The sequence below is a fragment of the Aedes aegypti genome, chromosome 3, assembly GCF_002204515.2.
Source record: "Aedes aegypti strain LVP_AGWG chromosome 3, AaegL5.0 Primary Assembly, whole genome shotgun sequence".
In the NCBI taxonomy this organism is placed as follows: Eukaryota; Metazoa; Arthropoda; class Insecta; order Diptera; family Culicidae; genus Aedes; species Aedes aegypti.
In genome coordinates this window covers 59,468,847-59,483,412 of record NC_035109.1, presented here as the reverse complement: position 1 = coordinate 59,483,412, position 14,566 = coordinate 59,468,847, and the positions used below count along the sequence as shown (strand labels likewise).

Genomic DNA, 14,566 nt, shown 5'->3' with positions numbered 1-14,566 from the left:
GATATAACCCAGGAAACCTACCTCTGTAAACTTTCTAAGAGTGCTTGAGAATAGTTTTAAGATCATAAGCAATACTTTGAAAGCCCCTGACAATCTTTTGGGTCTCTTTAGAAAGCTCTGAAACCTTAATAGACTCGAGAACTCCTAAAATCCCCTTCGAAATCCATTGGAAACCCTTGAAAATGCTTCGCAAAGGCATGAAAACATCAACTTTAAGAACTTCTGGTTTTTAGGAATAGGGTAAGTGATCCCTTAGTTGTGGGTGTTCCTATAGTTGCGGTAGTGCCGTTTTCACTGATTTTATCACATTAACCACAGAACCGACACTTCCAATCGATGTATTGGCTTGTTGATACACGGAATAGTTGAAAAGAGCGTCCGAATTGCTTTAAAACTGATGATATATCACTAAAACGGCTAAAACGTTCCTTACTTGTACCAATAGTTGCGGTAAAGTGTTCCTATAGTGGAGGGTCCCATAAGAAAACAACGGATACCGCAACTATAGGAACGCAAATTAAAAATATACCGCAACTAAAGGAACAGTGTACCAATAGTGGAGGTATTATTTTTCACTGACATGCCGTGGATTACTGCGATGAAATTATTTTTCCAATTAAGCCAATGGTCGTTACTTCCCGTCACAACATTAACATGTACAATAATTGCACTTCTTGAATTTAGGCGGTTAAATAAGATTCAGTCGTGCTTAGTACCTCCACTATTGGTACATCTACCCTACTATAATCAAAAACCTCGCTCAACGAACTAAATTTCCTTTTAACGAATTGATTCGATTCATAAACTTATTACTGAGACCAAGAAAAATGTGACCTTAAATGAGGCCGAAAAGAGACTTAATAGGGATCAAGAAAATAAAACGAATTTTAATAGAAGCCAGGAGATAAAAGTTTGATTCTCCATAGCATCAGAGCAGGCATTTGTTCAAGTCTAAGACTTTTTTTTAAGGATTCCTCGTGCCATTACGACAAGTATTAATGTATGTGTTTCAACATGGTTTTCTGCAGGAATTACATCAGAAATTAATTTAGGAATTTTCCCAAATGTTCAGATTTTACTCCGGAAATTTCTAAAGGAGTTTATTTAGTGAATAGTTTCTAAGGAATTTCTCCAAGAATTTTGTTTAGAATACTTCAAGAATTCAAACTTTTTTTTTTTTTCTATATTTACGAGATTTTTAGCCCTGGGCTAGTTCATCTCGGGACCAACGGCTTTACTTCCCTTCCGAAGGAAGTCGTCACTGATTTTTTTTCAGTGACTATCTCGGGGATGGGATTCGATCCCAGGTCCTCGGCGTGAGAGGCGTGTGTTCTAACCACTACACCAGGTCCGTCCCTAATTCAAACTTGATTTTTCCAAGGAGACCACAAAAATAGAATTTCTCCAAAGATTATTTCAAAAGTATTTCTGGAGAGATCGCTGTAGGAGACCCTGAAAGTATTCTAAATAAAATCACTATGATAATTCCTTCGGGGAATCTAAGATGAAATTCTTGAAGAGCCTATTGTCGTTTTAGTCTTCGAAGGTTTCTTTTACAATTTTGCATCGGGATTCAATGCAAGTGAAATAAAGAAAAAGAGACTTTAGACACCATGTTGCGTAAAATACATACATTAGAGACCTACCATTAAGAAATATATTTTTTAGAGACTAGAATAGAGACCGGCAGGAAAGTAATACCAGTTCTGCATTTGTAATTATCCACTGGATCAACTTTTGTCATCATGCATATTTAATAAAATATAAATATCATTTATATTTATATCCTTTTTAAATCAACTTTATTATACAAATTTGACAAAAATATGCCAAACTGCTTGCCTTTACTACCAGCGCGGTTGTTCTAATTTTCTCATCTATGCATGTATGAAATACCGAAATAGTTATTTAAGCAACAAGTTGCAAAATGAAGATTTTTTCAGCACGAGTCGTACATAAAATACGACGAGTGTTGAAAAAATCGAGTTTTGCAACGAGTTGCATACAACATTTTTTGCTATTACGAAAAATGCCGTGTTGGATTATTTCTATTAGCATAAACATATTTCAAGAGTATCCACGTGGCTATCTTTGCGTAGTATCGTCTCAAAAATTCTCGATCACGTAGGCTGTGAGGTGGAGGTGGTGGTATGACTGTCACAAATTTTCACACCTGCATCGATACCATACTGATTGAAATGCTATGCTCCCAGGCTGTTCCTATTCGAGGACAGACCAGGTAAGAAGCCAAAAGTTATTCTGAATAATATTGTACTGTTGCTTTTGATGTGCCAAAATGCTTACCGAATCGTCGCGTGAAACTTCAGACTAAAAAAAACTGACTGTACTGCCTTCACAATGTCCACTAAACGTTCCGATTTCATATCAGAAAGAACGTAGCAAGGTCCGGATCCCCCAGCAAATGTGTAGTTCAAAGCTAAATAGAAATCCATACATTTTTGACCCCCTCTCCCCCCGTAATGCTTTTTGTATGGAAAGTTTGAAAAAATTGTATTAGTTGTAACGCTAGAGCCTAACTCTCCCCCCTTCGAGCGTTACATAATTTGTGGACAGCGCCTCAGAGGAATCGCGTATGAAGAGACTCAGATAATGTTTAATCTGACATCACAATCAGAACTGAAAAGTGTTACTTTTCAGCACCACTAACAGTGCTGAAAAGTAGCACTTTTCGATACTGTTTCTTTTGTTTGGAAAAGTAGGCCGTTATGTTGATCAACTTCTTAATGAAAAGTTGATTGATTTGCAACGGAATTGCAAAAAATGTTTTATCGCGCAAAAACCCCATCAAAATACCTTATCGTGTCTTACGCATTTGATCGAAGTTCAATATATGTTTCAAGCTTTCTGCTGATCTTATTTTTTTAACATATTTTTGAATCTTGGCTAGGGCAATCCTTCAACTTTGGCTGTCTTACTCAGGTGTTTTTGTGCGTAGTACATGTCTTACCTATCCTACCAGAATCTATGACATTTGGTCTAATGACATTTAGTCGAAAGTACGTTTGTTCAAACGGACGTTTCGTTGAATGAACATTTGGTAGAAAAGCGTTTAATAGAAAGCATATGGCATTTGGTCGAATAGTCGTTTTGTTGCAAGGACATTTGATTGAATATACATTGGATAGAAACGTCAGAACCTATCGCAGCGCGAACATTGATTTGGACCACTACCTTGTGTTGCTGAGTGTGCGCCAAAGACTTTTTCGTTGTGAACAACATTCGGTACCGACGCCCGCCATGGTACGATCTGGAACGACTCAAGCTACCCAAAGTCGCAACTGATATCGCGTAAAGCTTTGAATTAGCGTTGCCGGATGAGGGAGAGCTCACCGACCCCCCATGAGGACTGCTAGAGTTATGTCAAAGTAGCCATTAACAGCACAGTGGAAGGTGCCATTGGGTTCTTGAAAGGAAATCGACGAAACGGTTGGTTCGACGAGGAGTGTCAGGCGGTTTTGGATAACAAGAATGCAGCGCTGGCGATTATGTTGCAGCATAGCACCCGTCAAAACGTGTAAACAGAAGCAAAGACAGCAAACTCATCTATTCTGGGATAAAAAGCGCCGCCTGGAATAGTTAGAATGCGAAGAAATGGAATGCTGTATCGTTCTCATGAAACGCGTAAGTTTTACAAGAAACTGAATGCATCCCGCAAGTCGAAATGTGCCGGGATAAGGATGGAGCTATCTTGATTGAAAGGTAGAAGCAGTACTACGAATGGTTCAGAGTAGGAAAACCAAGGCAGCAGGATCAATGGTTTCATCAGTATTGCGGTTGAGGGAGACGTGCCAACTCCCACAATAAGTGAAGTTAAGGTTGCTATCAAATATCTCAAGAACAACAAAGCAGCTGTAAAGGATGGTATTGGAGTGGAATTTATTAAAATGAGACCGCACACTTATTTTTTTTTTACGGATTTAATTACGACGAAGTTACGGTGTTTTATTTCACCGAACTGTTCAATTGTTATGATTACGGTGAATTTCACCGATTTCCAGTAAAATAAGTTTAGTGTGCGGATAGATTGGCTACTTGTCTGCACTGATTGATAGCCAGGATCTGGGATACAGAACAGCTACCGGTGGAGTAGAAGGAGGGAGTAATATACCAAATGTACAAAAGTTAGCAATGTGAGAACTATCGATCGATGGCCATTCTTAACGCAGCGTATGAAGTGCTTTCCCAGATCATCTTCCGCCGTTTATCTCCGATAGCAAACAGATTTGTGGGAAGTTATCAAACCGGTTTCGTGGACGGGCGATCGACAACAGACCAAATATTTATGTTGCAGCAGATCCTCCAAAAGTGTCGCGAATACCAAATCCCTACGCACCACCTATTCATCGATTTCAAAGCAGCCTATGCTACCATCAACCGCGAAGAGATTTGGAAAATTATGAACCAGAATGCCTTTCCCGGGAAATTGAGTAGACTGATCAAGGCAACGATGGATAGTGTACAGTGCTGGGTGAAGGTATCGGGTGCGTTTCCGAACCCGTTTGAACCACGCAAAGGACTTAGACAAGGCGATGGTCTTTCCTGCCTCCTGTTCAATACTGCGCTAGAGCTAGAAGGTGTTATGAAACGAGTGGGCTTCAACATACGGGGCACAATCTTCAATCAATTCAGCTGGTTCATTTGTTTCGCTGACGACGTGGACCTTGTCAGAAGAACGTCCCAGGTGGTTGCTGAACAGTATACCAGGCTGAAACTCGAAGTAGAACGGGTTGGATTGAAGGTAAATACGTCGCAAAAGAAATATCTGCTGGGTGGAGGAACCGAGCGTGATAGGGCTAGCATTGGCAGACGCATGATGATCGACGGAGATGAATTCGAGGTGGTAGACGAATTTGTCTACTTAGGATGATTGGTAACGTCGGATAAAAACTGCAGCAGAGAAATTTGAAGACGTATCATTGCCGGAAGTCGTGCTTACTATGAACTCCACAAGACCTTGCGGTCTGGTAAATTTCACATCCGTACTAAATGTACCATGAACAAGACGCTGAAAAGACCGGTAGTCTTCTGTTTACGAGCATGAGACGTGGACAATGCTGGAAGACGACCTGCAAGTACTAGGAGTCTTTGAACGACGTGTGCTTAGGACGATCTTTGGCGGAGTATGTGAGAACGGCGTATGGAGGTCGCAACATGTCAAGGAGTTCGATTCCCGCTTCAGTGCGATAACACTTTTTGTGAGGAAGATTTTTCGACTGTGCGACAAGGCATTGTATGATAGTCCGTTGTCTAGTATGATACTTTCTTCAAAGGACATAACCGTCCACTGATAGCATTAAGGAGTTGGTACCTTTTTTAAAGGTTTTTCCAATAATGATGGAATTTTGAAAGAACAATGCACTAACTAAATATTTTAGTCAATGTGCAAAAAACTTGTTATGTTCGCATCGATGAGCAATAACATACCTTGTTGGACAGCTTTTCTAGGGATGATGTTATTTTGAAAGAATAATAAACTCACTATAACTATTTTTTTTAGATTATTCGCAAACAGATGCTTTCAAAGACTACTGAACTTTACTAGAATTACCATTGAAATCCCAGATATTTACATAATTTCAAATCGCAAACAAATTGATGTATGAAGCTGTACAATAAGGGGTCGTCCATAAACCACGTGCTTATTGAGGGGGGAAGGAGGGCTGCGGCAAAATGATCACGAAAAACCACACTAGGGGGAGGGATTTGCAAGGTCAAACACGTGGTTACATCAGATTTGAAAAATGCTTTTTTGGATTGAGTAATTTGAACAACCCAGACAACCAAAATGTATGTATCACGAAATCACCTGGAGGCTGTATATGTGCAAAATTTAACTTGTAAGTGATGCGAAAAGGCCTTCTACGAACAAAAGTGGAGGCAGTTACGTGATTATATTATGTGATGAATAATAGCATACAATGCGATTGTATAAATTTTCTACCGAACTAACCTGTGAACCTATGCGACTTAACTTATGATAACAAATGTTGATTTGCCAACCGCTACGTATTTATTCGACTTTTTTTTGTACGAGTGTACGGAACGAAACAAAATGTATAAATGAACTCAGAAAAAAGCGTTTTATGCGAGGAATCTCATCAATCTGACGATTTTATCCACCGTGTTTTGTGGGTTTGATGTCATTTGTATGAGTAAACGAGTTATAACGTGAACTTTTATGTGACTTCTGGTTGTCTGGGTATGGTCCTTTGCTGTCCAGCGTAACGATAATTAAGCTGTTATCGAGCTTTTTTACCGAGGAAAGCCAAAACCAAAACTTATGAACGGAGAATTACAGAAGGAATTCTTGAGGGTATGCCTCCAGAATTACATCATTACATTTGTCATATTACTTCTAGAGAGATGTCTTTATATTCTCTACGTTAATCTTCGTTAATACCAATTTTGATAGCGAACTGTAAAATAGAGTGCTATTTTGCTTTAATTGAAAACTCTGTATTTATCGCAATTGAGCGTAGTTCTCAAAAAGTTTCTGAAAAAAGAGAGAGAATTTCGAAAAATCTCCACTAGGCTCATGGTGGATATTAGTGGATAAATCATTCAAAATTTGTGTGTACAACTGTGGTGAAAGTAGGTTATTTTTTGCATGCATTTCAGCAAAAATCCTATTGAGAGAATGCATCATTGACCTTTTATCAAAAATAATCACAACATTTGTGTAAGTTACTTCCTCAGCAACCTACAACTGTGAAAAATTATCCATAGATTTCTCATATCAGACAGATTTTTTTCTTGATACATACATATATTATAAACATGATTGACATTCACAATCAGGCTCGGATTTGAGGGAGGCAAATGCCCCGGGCCCCCTGAAAAAGCCCTCCCCCCCCCCCCAAACCAACCCCCCGAGAAGTGAAAAAAGTCAAACATAAATTAATGGATTACTTTTTACATTAATGATTTTAATTTTGAAGCAATTAAACAGAGCAATTATAACATGAGATTGAGTATTATGTTAGTAAATTTCATTCGATTTTTAATACGAATTTTCCAGTTTTAATGAAAATGAAACGCTAATGAAAATCATCAAGGTTATGCCAGAAACTTTAAAACTCTTAGGGCCAATTTCTTCACCTTCGCTTAAGCCGTAAACCACGTTTACCCATACGATTAAACCAGGTTTAAGGCCTAAGCGGTGGTGAAGAAACCGCTTATTACACATGTATCTGGAAAGATATTGTCAAAATTACAGTGCTCTATGTCTTGGATTGATCTTGAAAAGACAAATATACTCGATAACACAGCGTAACAAAAATGACATTTTTGCGTGTCTCAAGGATAAAATTATGTGTCTCAAAAAGATTTGGGATTGCTGAATCTGTTGCCGTTCTCAGAAATGTTACAGCACGTCACAATTTTTAGCTACAGGTCGCCAAAGTTGTATAAAACACTGATTTCATTGACGTTTACATAAAATGTTATATATGATTTATCAAACTTTTTTTGGGATCTAATCCACCAATCATGCAAAATAAGACTTTTACTTTCGTATCAGATATAATTTGAGTGTAATTTCAGGATTGAATTTGGATTAAATCGATTTTTTCAACATGCTTTCAGTCTCTATACAAGATTCTTCGTTTCTCTTATATGGAAAAATACAGTACTTCTCTAAAACATCAAAAAATAGTTTTTGAGCATCGACATTATTATAAACTTTGTTGACATGTATTGTTTTACACATGAAGTTTGAATTCTGTGACAAATTAAGCAAATAAATTGCCATACAAGATGAAAGAAATAGTCAAAATTTGCATTTTTAACAGCCAAAATCTCCAAAACTAGACGTGCTATGATGTTTCTGAAAACGGCAACGGATTCGGCAACCCTTGATTGAGTAAATAGTGGCATTTTGGTGCTCGAGATAGAATTGTGTTCCGCAGTATAATTCATTCATTTTCTTGATGTTACTATCAGAGTAGTTCATTCATTTTCTTGATGTTACTATTAGAGTACTAAATTACTGTTCCATCAAGCACATCAGAAATTCTACGAAAAATTAGATATTTTCATATTCTATACTTTTTTCTTTTTGTGCCAGATCTTTTTTATAATTTTGTATTCATTCTTTAATGACTTTGTTTGAATATTGCGATTTTCACTAAAAGATTAGAATTTACTATAATATTGATCCAAATCTACAGAATTTGTTCAGGTATTAAATTTTTTATTTTACCTAGCCACTCCAAATTCTGAAACAATTTCAGGATTTTTCTGAATCTCGTAAACGATTCCATTTTGTTTGATATTTAAACAATTAGGAAAAAATGCCCACGTGGTTTATGGACATTTATGGGCAGGTACGAAGATACTCTATGCCCTGGGAATCAAGAAAATTTCCTTTACGAAAAGATCATCGACCAGCGGGATTCGAACCCACGACCCTCAGTATGGTCATGCTGAATAGCTGCGCGTTTACCGCTACGGCTATCTGGGCCCTTCATCATACCGAAGTCGTAAAACGTAGCAAACAATTATCAATGTTTAGAACGATTAATTTTTGACATGCTTTCCTAAAATACATTTTGATTAAATGTCGTTAACTGCATACGATCCATTATATTGCGAGAAAATTGTTCAGCTTTATATATAATTAATCAAATGATCTTTCATTGACCATTTTATAATAAGTTTTTGGACATATTTCTGTTAGGTCGACCAAATAATATTCGACGAAATGCTCTATAGATTTGAGACCGGACATTTGATCAAATGTAATTTCGATCAAATGTCCTAAAGCCCATCCACTTGCCACTGCAAAATTTTCATATTTAGTTTCGTTTTATCATGAACAATTCTGGAAGTTCCGAGTATCGTTCCGTATCGACATGAAAAAATTAATATCACGTATCCTTACTCAACGACTGACAGGAAATTATTGGCACGTGGAACCTCCAAAGCATTGACGGTTCAGCTCGTAATGCAGGGTCAACACGGTCTCGCAAATCCATGCATTCACTTCGCACTTCATCGGTTGGGGTTGATTCATTACGTCGTCCCCATAGCCGCCCCAAGTCACTACTGTGTTGACTAATCGGTTCAAGATGGAACAAAGAAGGTCGACGCAAAATTTTCCGTCATTTTTCCGACTGTTTGTTGCCATCTGAAAGTACTTCCAGCTAACTATTTGCGTGATGCAGAAACGGCGCGGGGTACCGGAGGTGAAATTGATGATGATTAATTTAATTAAGCCAGAAGTATGATTAAGTGGGTAAACTTTACTTTTTTTCGCCGATGACGTCGGGCTGGGCGCTTATCCGGCAGCACGCAACCCGGTTGAACACGTTAGGCTTCCGCTAAACGCGATGTCGGCTGGCTGCTTAGAAAACGGATAAACTACGGGTGACAGATGGCGGCACTATATAGTGGAGAAGTCACGAAATTCAAACTTGAAGGGCTGCCTCTTAATCAATGTGAATGTGAAACGCTTAAATACGCGTGGATTGGAAGCAATTAGCATGAGTTATGATTCTTAAGTCGTAACATGAGTTAAAATTTTGGTGGTAGAAAAATCATTTATCGTATTTTTGATTTTTTTTTTAAAGATTATTTATGTTTTATGAACCGCTCAAAATATTAGCTACGCATAGTTCAAACCTCTAAAACACAAATGTTTAGATAAAGATCTGGGTCGTTCTGATGAAATGCAAATTAAACAAACATACTTCCGATTTTGCTTGTCTGTTGTCTCTGCCGAATATCTTGAATACGTATTTACCTGAAAAGAAACAAAAACAAAATGATTAGAATTCATTTCTCAATTATGTAACAATGATTGACGAAAGATAATAATAGGAGAATGTTGAATATTGAAACAGTATTGGAGAATATGGAAAAAGTAAGATGGTTCTCCAACATCGATTCCTCGGTCAAGATGTAAAATTTTTTACTCGTTTGAAGGATAGCTGAAACAGAAAACAGAAATGAAAAGCCTCACCAATAGAGTAGTTTTGGAGAATATTTTCGAATTCAAATCAGTACAAGAGAAATAAAACTTCTGCATAATTTTCGCAGATTATAAAAAAGTCATTTCGTTTGATTGAAAACCCCTTTTTTTAAAACCATTATAAATAATTTTGGTTGGTATTGAATTGCGATATTAATGTTTGTCTATTTTAACCCAAGAGAAACTGCTCTTCCTCATTAATTGACAGAAATCCTGTGTTTGAAAATTGTTATAATTAATGTTGCAAGTTGCAATTTTGCACGATATTCGTTCCGCAAAACATCCAGAGTCTGACTTCCAACAGAAAATCAACTTTGTTTGCTCTTTCTGTGGAATTTCGAAAACACTTCGGTGTGCATTTGAAACCAAATCAACTTCAGTTCTCGGAATTGATTCCAACAAACAGGATGAAGCCCTCGTTGATGAAGCCATTAGATGTGAGCGAGAGGGTGGGATTGGTTATTTCAGGAGTTGTATTTTGTTGAATCATGATAGGGCTGCTCATGAATATATAGTTATTCCGACGAATACAAGATCAGTTACAAACAATTCCTGCTTCTGCACCCGGAGCAAGGATATCAGCAACCGAGTTGGATCACAACCTATTTTGCTTCTGGAGTCTCGTTTTCGAGTCTATGCAGTGCTAGGTGGGATTGCCACTTACTGTCCGAGAGGATGACGGCGGGAGGTGGAAGTCCGAGAGCCACAATTTCAAACGCTTTCAAAGCTTCTCCCTTTGGGTGGTGGTAAAACAATGCATAAACATGCTACTGCATACAATAAGTGCACACCTTTTGATTTCATTTTCCAAAAACCCTTTGTTCGGTGCACCGGTGGCCGTCCGGCATGCATCGCATCATTAGGGTGGGTCATTTGATAGAAAACCACTCAAACTTTGAGTGTCTACGAATATGCACCACCTCCTATACCATTATAGTAAGATATTTTGTTTGAAAATTTAAAATAAATTGTATAGCGCGTTAAAAATCTCAAACCCCCTCTCCCCATAACCCCTAATGTAATAAAGATCTGCGTGAACTGTTGGGATTTGAATTCGAAACTTATAACCTTCTGTGTTAGAGGAAGCGGAACGATAGCTTTGTTGGTAGAGCCCTTGTCTAGCATACAAGAGTCGTGGCTTCAAATCCCACCTGAGCATGTGGATTTTTCAATACTTTCTCTCATAATTAATAAATTACCTATTGGATTATTAAACAACTCAATATAAGTAGATGAAAAAACCGAATTTAGTACTACCAGTTAATTCCACTAGAGTTTGTATCCTTTGACAGATACGCGTATTTCGACCTCAACTGTAAGGCCGTCTTCAGTGTCGTGTACTAGACTCGACTAGTACACGACACTGAAGACGGCTTTACAGTTGAGGTCGAAAAACGCGTATCTGTCAAAGGATACCAACTCTAGCGGAATTAAATGTTATAGTACTAAATTCGCTTTTTTCATTTACTTATATGTATTCTACTAAACAGCTCGAAGATTTAATATAATCAAACTCAATATACACAACATAAAATATGTCGTAAATTTCAGTTTATTTCCATGCACATGTTTGGAGCATCAAAATAAACTGAAATGTCCACGAACAATCTCTTATTATTCAATCGAATGCACTTTAAATATATACGATCATGTAACATTCAAGCATCTTTAGCTGAAAATTAAACGTGATGCTGTAACAATAGATGAAATTGGTTTATTTTTGCTATATTATCCAGTTTACGCTACATTGGAATTTAAATATTTTTATCTGTGTACGTATCAATATAATAGTTACATTACATTCAAATAAATCTCTATACACCAGATCTCCCCCAACAAACATTTTTGCGGAAGAAGAGTTGAATAAATCACTCTCACGCCTATTTCAGCTTAATATATTTTTATTCAGCTACTCATGTCAACTGGGCCAATAAGATACTACAATGAGATTTTAAATGACAAAAGAGTTGTTAAACTACTTTCATTGGTAGTATAAAGTAAGAAATCTTATGCGACAGCAACGCTGTTCACGAAAGTGTAAGTTAACCGCAGCTCGTTGTAATCCGCAGGTCGGGTTGCTAAAAATGCCAAATGAACGGTACAGAACGACCTAAAACATTGGGGTAAGACGAATCAAAATATTGGGGAAAGACGTACAAAAATATTGGGGCAGATAGATTATTATCGTGCGGTGGGGGCGCACTGATGCTAAGAATTTTTCGATATGTGAGATAGGAAGAAAAGCCGATTTATCCGATTATAATTGTAGGACTGCTGGCATGGAACATTAACTGAATTCTAAATTTAGCAATTAAAGATGGCGACCTCCAGTTTGGGAAAATCGTTCAAAACCCAAGCAACCCAAGTGTTTTTGAAACGGATACGACGAGAGAGTGACGAAAATCGATGTCCGATGCCATTTTAAAATCCAAGATAGCGACTTCCGATTCCGGAAAATCGTTGAAAGCCTATGAAATATAGGTATTTTCGGAGCGGGCGCGACGAGAGGATGATGAAAATCGATGTCTGACGCCATTTTGAAATCCAGGATGGCGACCTCCAGTTTGGGAAAATCGTTGATAACCCATGCAATATACATATTTTTGGAACGGGCACGATGAAGGGATGACTAGAATTGATGTCTGACGCCATTCTGAAATCCAAGGTGACAACCTCCGGTTTGGGAAAAGCATTGAAAACACATGAAATATAGGTATTTTCGGAACGGGCACGATAAAGTGATGACGAAAATCGATGTCCGACGCCATTGTGAAATCCAAGATGACGACCTTCGGTTTGGGAACAACGTTGAAAACCCATGCAATATACACTACCCACCATAAGTATGGAATCACGTATTGCAACACTCATACTGAATATTGCAGCACCTTGAAAAGTTTAGCATCACCTAAAATGAATATTATCTCATTATTCTGAAGAGCTAGATCAATGTATTTTTGAGGTCGTCCTAAAAAATACGTCTTTAAGCCCCGCGATTTTTTTATTTTTGTTGCAAAAACTTTTATCACTGGATTTTGGGTGATGCTAAACTTAGAAGTGCTGCAATACTCAGTATTGCAACGACCATACTTATGGTGGGTAGTGTAAGTATTTTCGGAACAACCAAGACGAAGGATGACAATAATCGAGGTCCAACGCCATTTTGAAATCCAAGATGGCGACAACCAGTTGAAGAATATCGTTGAAACCCCTTTCAATATGGGTATTTTCGGAACGTGTACGTCGAGGATATGATGAAAATCGATATTTGACGACATTTTGAAAACCAAGATGGCAACCCCCGGTTTGGGAATATCGATAACCCATGAAATATAGGTATTTTCAGAACGAGTCATATTGCATGGTTTTTTAATTATTTAACTAGGGGTCACCACCTTGGATTTCAAAGTGGCGTCGGATATCGATTTTCTTCATATCCCTGTCGTGCCCGTTTCCAAAATCACTTGGGTTGCATGGGTTTCTAATGATTTTCTTAAAACGGAAGTCGCCAAAATGGCATCGGACATCGATCTTCGTCATCCCTCATAGTGCTCGTTCCGAAAACCCATATTGCATGGGTTTTCAACGATTTTCCCCGATTTTTTTTTCGTCATCTTGGATTTCCAAAACGCTCCGGTTATCATGCTCGTTTCGAAAATACCCATATTGCATACATGGATTTCAACGATTTTCAGAAACCGAAAGTCGTCATCTTGGATTTCAAATTGAATTATAGAATGTGTGAATATCTGTATTGAAAAGAAATACAGATTTGCTAAGAACTGTATTTTTTTGGACAGCCAAGCAGCTCTAAATGCGCTGAAGGCATTCACTTGTCAGTCGAAGCTAGTGTGTGAATGCATTCTTTCTCTGAAACAATTGGCCAGTACGAACGAAGTTATTTTATACTGAGTGCCTGGCCATTGTGGAATTGATGGAAACGAAACGGCTGACAGTTTAGCAAGACAAGGTTCTACAATGAATTTTATTGGTCCCGAGCCATTTTGTGGAGTTTCAGAGTGCGCTCTGAGAGCAAAACTTAAATCTTGGGAGATGTCTATGGTAGAATCCAACTGGAATACCATGGATACATCAAGATAAGCAAAAAGATTTATAAGGCCCAGTGGTTCAAAAGCCCAGGCTATACTAAATTTAAAAAAGGGATCTTAGGATAATAACCGGTCTGTTGACTGGTCACTACCCTAGTAGGTATCATCTATATAAAATTGTAAAAATCCAATCTTCTGAATGTCGTTTTTATCAAATCGAAAACGTAACTGCTCATATACTCTGACGCTGTGGAGCTTTGTTCAATCAAAGGAGGTTTGGAAAAGGGTTATTAGAGCCCCTAGAAATCTGGCAAAGTAATCCCAACAGGGTTATAGACTTTATAAAACAAGTCGAGCCTAACTGGGATCGTACGCTATATCAATCAATGTCTCTCACACCTAAGTTGTGACAGGATATTTGATTAGCACCAAATCAAATATGGGTCATACCACAATATTCCTTAATAAGGTGGTGAAATAGGATCAACCGTAAAGAAAAAAAAATCCTACAAAAAAGTTGGGATAT

General features: G+C 37.8%; 1 protein-coding gene across 5 annotated transcripts in view; it reads right to left on the bottom strand.

Moving 5' to 3' along the window:
• Positions 1–14,566, bottom strand: part of LOC5566573 (ABC transporter G family member 20) — a 161,860-nt gene that overhangs the window by 50,006 nt on the left and 97,288 nt on the right. The window contains exon 1 of one of the 5 annotated variants that reach the window (XM_001650902.2): positions 9,711–9,814. The exons of the other annotated variants lie outside the window; for them this stretch is intronic. Coding sequence (XP_001650952.2) covers positions 9,711–9,799 — 89 coding nt within the window. The 5' untranslated portion in view covers positions 9,800–9,814. Of the gene's footprint in view, positions 1–9,710; positions 9,815–14,566 lie in introns of those variants that run through there. 5 annotated transcript variants of the gene reach the window in all.